Source organism: Phragmites australis, chromosome 18 (genome assembly GCF_958298935.1).
Source record: "Phragmites australis chromosome 18, lpPhrAust1.1, whole genome shotgun sequence".
Classification (NCBI taxonomy): domain Eukaryota; kingdom Viridiplantae; phylum Streptophyta; class Magnoliopsida; order Poales; family Poaceae; genus Phragmites; species Phragmites australis.
In genome coordinates, this window is record NC_084938.1 from 5,452,247 (window position 1) to 5,462,148 (window position 9,902).

Sequence of the window (9,902 nt, forward strand, 5' to 3'; positions counted from 1 at the left end):
GAATTTAAGACTCTCTTAAATATATGAGTATATGAACGTTTATACCTCTAGCAACAAGAAAAATAACTTCATAAGGTTGAAAAATCACAGTTCAAAGACAAAAATGAAAATCAACGAGAAAATCACAACCGAAAAAGTAAAACTTATAAACTTGCAAGGGAACCAATAAAGAGAGACTAGAAGGAGGGGAATTCAAAAATATACAAAAATATAAACTTCATTACTCAAAAAGATCAGCCCTATTTTACGCGAATTATAAGGATTTTTCTCTCAAAAACTCTTACCTACTACATAGGCTAAACACTCATCTTTCTCTACTCTAAAACCCTACTACTATACTCTTAAATTGGTGGTATAAGGAACTCAAGTGGTTGATTCAAACTTTCTCATAGCCGTATCCCTCTGTTTCTAGGCCTAGAAAACTTGACATCTAAGTTTTCTAGCTTGTTACCAAAATATCCCTCTCTTATAGTATATTCCTACCTACCACCGAGAGTATTTTGTTCTATTTCTTGCTCGATCCATCGAACGGCCGCGGCGCCTTCATGACTTAACTTCGACTCGACGCAAGCTTCGCTATGGTGCCACATGATCCTCTAATCCTCCCACGATTTTAAGGTCCAACCATGAAACTCTCTCACGCTTTTCAAGCGTGACTCGCAACTTGCTTACACCTTAAGCAAGTGCTATGATATCGACACGTGTACTCCGTCTTACGATCTTGAACACAGCAAGTGTCTTCCGCTCCCGATCTCTTAGGTCGCCTTGTCACTTACACTGGTATCACTTTTTCTTGACTTTGTCAACATGCCCTCTTTATCCTCCATTTCATGCTTTGCTTGACCTCCACGTGTACAGCTAGGATCACCATTGACTCCTCCGGCTCCTGTCTGATGGTGAACATACTTCCGGAGGTTACTGGTTCAATGAAGGTGCCCTGGAAGTTGCTGCGAAATAGGTCTTGAAGCTGGTACCAGGCGTGAATAGCGCTAGGGTCCAGTGCCCAGAACCAGTGTATGGCCACCCCTTCCAAGGCAAGAGGAAAGCATTTAGCCATGGTGGTCGGTCCGCCCCCTTTAGCTTATATGGTGAGGACGTAGGACCGGACAAACTCATTAGGGTCTAAATCGCCCATGAACTTAGGTAGCTTTGGGGTCCGAAAGCCCTCCGGGAAGGGCGTCCACTACAGGTCGCCCTGGAAGGGAGAGTCATAGTCTTGCAAGGGATCCTCGCGATGTCAGCTCCGGGACTCCAGAGGCCGAACGTGTAGAGCCCGAAGGTTGAAGGGTTCATTGGCCCGTAGAGCTCGGATTGAAACCGCGCTGGCTGTCACAGGGGCAGCGGTGGTCATGCAGGTAGCCTACTGCTTGACCCTAAGGGACGTTTGTAGTTCCTCCATGCGGGTCAGGAGTGCCACTAGGTATGATTGACACTTGGAGGGAATGGTGTTTTCAGCGGTGGCGTTGGCTGCGGCCCCTAGGGGTGCAGCGGGGACCCCGCTACTACTGCTGTTGCTGCAGGGTCTCCGAGGTAGGGAGTCCCTCGGTGCCGACCGCAGCTGTGGTCATGGCTGGGTTGGCGGTGGTTGGCGCGACCTGCCCCTGGTCGCCTGGACAGTCGTACATGTGTAACCGGTGGATTGGTTGCCGTTGTTGCGGCCTTGGTGGTCTTCTTCTTGGGTGTCATCCTACCTCTTTTATCATTTCTGTGTTCGAGATCCTCACGGACGGTGCGCTGTTGGAGCAAGAAAATGTCTTGCCCGAGCAAATACGGCGAGAGTTTCTCCTAAGGAGGAGACTCAAGCTTGGAGACAAAGTTTGAGAGGAAGGAACACCATGAATACATTGATCGTAAATATATGAACTGAGCTAGGGGGAGTATCACAGGAAACTTTATGATTATACTCCTCCATGCTTTGTTGAGCATGTCCTCGTGCTCAGACGGCCATGGCCCCTTATTTATAGGGTTGGGCGTAGCTTAGCGTGCAAGTTACCGCTATGTGCAAAATATCCAAGATAAGGCCGAGTTACATGACCTTATCCTGAATAGCTACTTTTTACCCTGCATAGGAGATATATATCTACCATGGTAATTGTTGGGGTGCTTGTACCCAGAGGGGTGAGTCAGTCGCCAATTGCAGCCCGGCGCTGTGATGTCAGGTGTGTCAGGATAACCTCCATTGTACTGGGCTGTCAGGATGGCGCCCACTAGCTTAGTTAATTAATGTTAGTCACTTCCTTACAGGCAAAGGATGATCGGCGTTCCTCTTCTGGCAGATCTTTCTTGGGGTCTGATGGCCTACACCGTAGCCTTCGGGAAGCCTTCCCGAGCCCTGGAGACGGGGGCTCTGGGGGGAGGCGTGGCTTCGGGAAATGGAGACTTAGGGAGGTATGGCCCCGGGAGATGGATACTCCAAAGTCTTGAAGTCAGAAAGCGGCTTTCGGGAGGCATGGGTCCATGGGCATGGGCCAACGAAACCATGGGGTCGTCGGGGGTCCTTAACAACGACCCCCAACACTATTATTGCTGCAAGTACTAATTAAAAACATAATTTAAGTACTTATTGTATCTCGCGCTGCTGCTTCTCCTCGCCTCGGACTGATTCTCCTCTCCTCGCGTTGCTGCTACTGCTCACCTCGCGCTGCTTCTCCTCTCTTCTCCTCCTTTACTTGCGCTTCTATTCTCCTCTCACGATGCGGCTTGTGCATGTGTTGATGCTACTCATCACAAGAGCGCTCTCATTTTATAGCAAAAACGGTAGCGCGAGGATCACTAATTACCGGGGACAATAGAGATAGGAAGTGACAGCGAGACAACACGACGTCACTGCACACCGAAAGTAGAGATAGGAGGTGATGGGCGCAGCAGGCAGGGCCATATTCGGCACCTCAGATGCCACAAATTTCCTGTATTTGGTACCTCATGTGCCAAATAAGAGATGCCAAATACGGTGCACAGTGCCATATTCAGCATCTCAGATGCCGAATATGGCCCAGGCCCACCATTCCAGGGGTTTCCGGAATTTGAGGTACTGAATACGAGTGCTAGATTTGTAAATACACTGATATAATGTCTCTTTTAACAAATATGGTGGCGTATATTGTCTATTTTTCCATTTTTCTCAGAAAACATGTGAATAGTATATATGTATATACGTGCGTATGTACATACATGTATGTATATATACACATACATATGGATATACACATATATACATATGTGTACACAAACATACAAAGATATATACATATATACATGTGTAGGTACATACATAGATTTATGTATGCATACATATATGCACACACATACAAACATAATACATACATGTAGAATGTGAGAATTGGTTGGCTAGGTGACAACCACCTCCATTGGCCAATGTATCTCAGTGAGATTCTCCCTGTACATGCTGCTTGATTCATACTAATATACTACTATGCAAAGTACTTTTACATTTTCTTTCAACGAATGAACTTCACAATTCACATGCATTATTATACCATCTTCCTCAGGTGTACTGTACAAATATTACAATTTGTACAACAGATGAATATAACGTATTATACTGTACAAAAACACATACACAAGTATAGCAAACATCAAGCAATCCAAGTATAATACCAATGTTCATGTAGTAGTATACTACCTGTACAAGTACCTGCACTTTGCATAAAACGAGATGCATCAAAAGATAAATACTTATATACCAGACTCATCACAAGACTCACGTTTTCAGGATTTGTGGGTTTTTCTACAAAATGTACAGGGTGGGAGGGGTGCCACATGATCTAAACCTTTGAAACACAATCCATCCGCTCACAATGAAAATTTTCATATTTGCAACACTCATGCATTTGCACCAGATATGCTCCCACCATTAGTGCTATTTAGACTATTTAGTAGAACTTTAGTTTAGAAATTTTTAGAGCTGGTCATCTCAATCCTTTATTTTAGAAAATCTTAGAGTTAGAACTGTGAATAGATTAAAGATAGTTGGTTTAGACATCTTATTCTTATTTTAAAATAAAAATAAATATTTAAACTATTTTATTTTATCTTATAAATTCTAAATATTTTTTAAGAAGCATCCTTCGTGGGCTGTAGATGGGCCGAGCCACGCGTGGTGAACAGAAATTAAATCGGATTAAATTCCACCGAACCAAATCCGTCTCTTCCCATTCCTTTACCCCTCGCGGAACCCAAACGATCAGCCGCCCTACACCAACCGCCGCCGTCGCCTGCCACGTTAAACTCGCCGCCGCCGCCGCCTCAGCCAATCTCGCCGTAAGTGGCCCATCCCCTTCAGCCCGGGCGTTCGATGCAAGAATCCGCCGCAAAGCTCTGACCTTGGGCTGGTGTTCCTAGCCGTCGCGGCCGCGCAGGCACCCGTTCGACGGAATGCCCCCAAAGGTCACCAAGCGGTGGGTGCCGGTCAACCGGGCAGGGGAACCGTCCCGCAGGGGCGGGGGAGGAGGAGGAGGAGGAGTTGACCCCGCCGCCGACCGCCTTAGCGCGCTGCCCGACGCGCTCCTGCACCACGTGATGTCTTTCATGAAGGCATGGGAGGTGGTGCGGACGTGTGTGCTCTCGCGGCGGTGGCGCGACCTCTGGGCCTCCGCGCCCTGCGTAGACATCCGCGTCGGGCGGGACGGCGACGCCCCCGTGGACTTCGCCAAGTTCGTGTACCGCTTGCTGCTCGCCCGGGAGGTTCTTGCGCCGGTGGACACGCTCCGGCTGCGCTCGCCCGGTGAGGACGATGAGGATTTTGACGATGACGATGTTAAGATGTGGATCCGTAATGCTATCAAACGGAAGGCTCGGGCTATTCAGCTCAATGGGCATCTCAATTTGTATGCGGAGTTGGATCACATGGACTTCATCTCTTGCCACCTCAGGATCTTGAAACTGTCGTATACTGAGCTGGATGATAAGGTCATCAGGCAACTTTCTTCTCGGTGCCCTTCTTTTGAAGAACTAGAGCTGAAGAGCTGCTTGGTAGCGGGCAGTGAGATTATATCTGCCTCTATGAAGCGTTTGACCATGATCAAGTGCACGTTCACTATGAACCTCTCGGTCGATGCTCCAAACCTCGTGTTTCTGCGATGCACCACACCAGAGAACTGGGTTCCTGTGTTCAAGAACTTTGGGTCGCTGGTCACAGGCAATGTCATGCTTGATGACTCTTTATTGAGCGGTGAATTCAAAAAATACCATGAGGAGGATGGATTTGCTCAAACCAGTGATGAAGATGATGACAACAACCGTAGGCATGCCCAGCGTATTGGTAAATATGTTCCTGCTTCTGATGACAGTGATGAATTCATCAGTGATGATGGCTCTTCAGATGATTATTGTGATGGCTATTCTGATGACATCAAGGACAATTATGATTATGGAAGTGAAATCAATAGTGATACCGACACCTATGAGTATGGTGAGATTGCAAAAGGCTATGAAGATCAGCAGTTTGGAAACCATGACGATGGCCTCGATTGCAGTAAGGGCAGTAAATATCATGGTTGCAGTGCAAAGTATGTGATCAGTGATTACAAGAAATTAGGTGGCCAAAATGTTCTTCACAGCCTTTTGAATGCTCGAAATCTGGAGCTATTAGGTCATTCAGGAGAGGTACAGTCCTTAGTTTCATTGCTGAAATATTTCTTTTCAATATGTGTCGTTCTGTTTCCCTGATGTGCAGCATGCAATCCCAAGCATATAATACAGTACTCACATCTTGTTTAATATAATTAGAGGTCACAAGCAGAAAGAAGTATGTTGTTTAATGCCTCTTTATCCTGGTATCCTCATTTTATCTGTATACTTTCAAATTGAAAATTTTAAGATTAATATGCTTTGTTGATATTGCATCGCTGCCACTTGAACGACCTTATAATCTTAATGCCAGTCTCAGGACAGTTTACACACACAAATTCATTAGCCACAAAAAAAAAAAATGATACAGTGATAGTCATGAAGGGGCTAATACGCTTCTATTTGGGTTGTTATTATTATTTATTTTTCTATATATTTTTAAACTACTCACTCCCATTTAAAATATGAAGGTTGTTCTGAGGAGAGAATCGATGAGTTGTCCTACTTTTAGCAACTTGAAGACTTTGGCCCTTGGTGAGTGGTGTATCAGTACGGGTGCTGATTTTGACATATTAATTCTCTTACTTCAGCATTCACCTAATTTGGAGAAGCTTTTTCTTCAACTTGAAATGGTATGTACATATACATAGTGGTTTAGTGTTTCTCAATGCTTATGTGTCAGTATGTCTTGATTTTAGCAGATGGTTAATAAAGTTGGGGTTTTTTTTTTTTTGTCTTTCAAAAAGAGCTTTGACATCCAGAAGGCATTGGGAAGAAGTATAAAATCAAAGGGAGGATCGTTTGCTTGCAAACACCTTAGTATGGTGAAGATCAGATGCACCAAGGATGATCCAAGAGTCCATATGTTGGCGCAGTTATTTAGGTCTAATGGTGTACCGCTTGAGAATATTTATGTCCGTCGGAGGGGGAGTTTTCGTGAGTATATTCTGTCCATATCTCTAACTCCTTGTGTTTGTGTGATATTATTGCTTCACTCTTTTGTAACATATTATGCACTGCAATAGTGGATTATGGCTTACATGAATAATTACATACTATATTAAGTTTTTCTGTTACAATAATACTTCTGCCAGCAACATGTTTTGTTATTCTAACTTGAACTTTTTTTCCTGTTCATGTAATAACTTTCTGGTATTTCTTCCAGACCTTTGTAACTTGAAGCTGGAGAGGGAGATAACTATCAGTGAACTGCGTGACATTGGACCCTATTAAAGAGAGAGACGGTACGATATGACTTATTATGTACCCTTTTTCAGTAGCTTCTAGACATTTCAGCTCTATCTGATAAATGCAACATCGTTTACGTAGGGGAAATGCAAGGCATCTGGCAGGCGAGAAAACGCCATATTTCGCATGCAAAGCTTTCGTCACTCTAAATCATGTGGAGAGCAAAACTGTTGACTCTGAGTACCTGGGTTAATCGTTAGCACTGTTTTCTTTCATACTTTGTCGTTTAACTTCAACTGCATATGGGTATCTAAGTTTCACCTTGCATGGTGATGATTGGCCAAAATATATATAATAGCGTGTGACGCTTAAGCTTATGATTTCATCCTTTAATTTGACCATGGAGATACGGGTGGCTTTGACGCTCGAATCTTTCTTTCAAGTGCCAGGATTCATAGAACAGTCCTTCGTTCTTGTTTGTGCTTTCTCCGTGAGCAAGTGAATAGTTCGTTATTTTGCAGCAGATGACACCGAGAAAAGTGATGCAATGATTCTGTTGGTTGCTGTGTTTAGATCTTGACACAGCTTATGATCCCATGGATGTTTAAACTCGACAAAGAGACGCATAGATAATCTCTGGCTAAAGGTTGATGCTACTCGATTCATCATGAAAAATGCATTTATAATATGTAGATCTTTCTAATTGAAATAATATATTTTTATAGATATTATTAGTTAAAGTACAATATTTTTCTTGATATGAACATTGTTTTCATTAAGCCCAGGACGGTGCCACCCATCTAGGTGCTCTGACTTTCACTGGTGGCTTCCTTTTCATACCAACCGTACAAGCTGCAACTAGATTCAGATTCTCAAGGAGTCTTTTGATAGTATTGTATGTCGACAGAGGACTTTGTTAAAACTTCTCGTTCTCGACAGAGGACTTTGTTAAAACTCCTCGTTCTCGTGAATTGCCTTCCTCGTGAATTGCCTTCCTCGTTCTCAAGGAGCCTTTTGATAGTAATGTATGTCGACAGAGGACTTTGGTAAAACTCCTCGTGAATTGCCTTCCTCTTTTCACCCTAAATAGCCCAGCAGGACTTTGGCAAAAGAATTCTGATGTACAGAGTCCATCAATGAGAATAACTATAGCCTGGGATATCCCCCACTACCGGGTACGGATCATCACTATTTAAACAGTAACATGAGTTTATTGCTACAGTCTCATATTAATTAATAATAATTGTACTGTAGCGAATAGTGTTCAACTCTGAGGTGGATGGCCCTTTACTGTAGTATGGGTACTGTAGCAGTTATACCGACCCATCCACTCGAAATTAACGACTGTGGAGTGCCCTGATACATACCCTTGTAGCTCTTTGTAGCTGCCAATAGCAACTGCAGAGGATCCAATCCTTCTCTAGTGTTGCCACTATAAACTCAGTTAGCTTCTCATCCACAAGAGCCCATACACACTATGCAACATAGATACGGATACGGATACATATACATATATTGATATCGGATCGATACGAATATGAGGATACATCAATTTTTTAGAAACCCAATACGTGAATATGTTTTACTATTTTTTTAAAACTATAATAAATTACTTTCATTTTCTACTTAAGTTCTATTACAAAGATGGGCATTAACTAAACAATAGCATGGCCTGGATTTGCTGCCACATGGATAATAGCAAACAGAGAATTTTTAATCATAATAGAGGTGCCAAAGTTATAATGATCACAAGTCGATGGATCGGTCACATAGGTAGCAATTAACTAAACATGAGTACATCACATTAGCCTAATTAACTAAACTCCAGTGCTCCACTTAGATAACATATGGATGGACTGATAACATTTGCCTAATTAACTAAGCTCCAGTGCTCCAGTGCCATTTTCTCCAAGCAAACGAGTGGAGGCGCCGGACTCACCATCTGGAGGGTGGAGGCGCAGGAGGCTAGAGGCATAGGCGGCTGGAGCCTGGAGGTGTGGGGCCGCGGGTGGCTGTAGGCGAAAGCGGCTGGAAGCGTGGGCTGGCGGGACTCGCCGCGAGCGACTGGAGGCGAGGGCATCTCCGACGGTGTGGTTGTGACCAGCGAGAGGCATCGCGTGCTGGCTACGGTAGGCGACAGAGTTGCGAGAGGGAGGCGGCTGGAGAGGGATGATAGTTTTAGGGATTCAACTCGGGCTGATCCAGACTATTATTGGGATGGGCCGTATTCTCGAGGTATTCACGAAGTATTCAAGATGTATCCCTAATTTTTTGATTTTTTTCGAGCTACTCTTCATATACGTATCCAAGCTGTACCAAGCCGTATTCATATCGGATACCATGTCAAATACGGATACGCTACCTTCTGGGAGTTTCCGTGTTTCATAGCATACAAACCTATTGCAGTTCAGTAACGCATGCCTCCATGCTCTAGGTATCTTGTTCAGCCCCACAGATTTTACATGCAACTGATTTTGCCATATTTCGGAAGGAGCTTTAACCTTCCGCAGCCACTTCCATTGATCGTCCAATACCTTTTTGCAAGTGAACACTAAGCATTGCTTTCTAGTAACTTTGTGAGAACATAAGTAACAACTACATCCATGCAACTTATGTCAGCCGCTTGATTTTGCTATCAACTTGATTTTGTTTGAACCTTCATTCGGTAGGCAGACCTGATCCAGATAGGGATAACACGCGACCGGTCATGAGTAGCGTGCGATCCCTATTTTCATCCTTTCCTGTAAGCCATCAACTACATCCATGCAACTTATGTCAGCCGCTTGATTTGCATCTAACAATAAATAACCTAACAATAAAACAATCGGATGGAGACATGTTTCCTGATGATGTCAGCATACTAGTGGTTATTTTAATTCCTTCTAGTGACCATAATTTTTTCATCCAATATCAGTTTTGAGTTTTGTTTGTACCATTATGTTCTATTTAATGAGATTTACAAAAAGAGATCCCGATTGCATATGTTTTGGAGACATATATATCTGCTAGCAACTTATGTATAATGTTGATAGCAACTTCAATGAATGTTACATAGTAACTTTGTGAGAACATAAGTAACAACTTATGGAAAAAAAGTAGAATTTTTAATGAAAATTAGGCAGTAA

The 9,902-nt window shown here is 43.6% G+C and overlaps 1 protein-coding gene across 1 annotated transcript; it reads left to right on the plus strand.

The window, feature by feature from the left end:
- Positions 1 to 4,160: 4,160 nt before the first annotated feature.
- On the plus strand, positions 4,161 to 7,300 carry LOC133899376 (uncharacterized). The gene is made up of 5 exons (XM_062340366.1): positions 4,161 to 5,625; positions 6,060 to 6,221; positions 6,336 to 6,525; positions 6,755 to 6,833; positions 6,919 to 7,300. Exons 1-4 carry the CDS (start codon positions 4,396 to 4,398, stop codon positions 6,820 to 6,822), a joined length of 1,650 nt encoding a protein of 549 aa, XP_062196350.1. The 5' UTR covers positions 4,161 to 4,395; the 3' UTR covers positions 6,823 to 6,833; positions 6,919 to 7,300.
- The last annotated feature ends 2,602 nt before the right edge of the window (positions 7,301 to 9,902 follow it).

Bases quoted from the DNA above. Each gene is read 5' to 3' on its own strand.
- LOC133899376 (XM_062340366.1), top strand. From the start codon at position 4,396: ATGCCCCCAAAGGTCACCAAGCGGTGGGTGCCGGTCAACCGGGCAGGG. The intron at 5,626-6,059 runs GTACAGTCCTTA...TAAAATATGAAG, and splicing joins TATTAGGTCATTCAGGAGAG to GTTGTTCTGAGGAGAGAATC. The intron at 6,222-6,335 runs GTATGTACATAT...TCTTTCAAAAAG, and splicing joins TTTTTCTTCAACTTGAAATG to AGCTTTGACATCCAGAAGGC.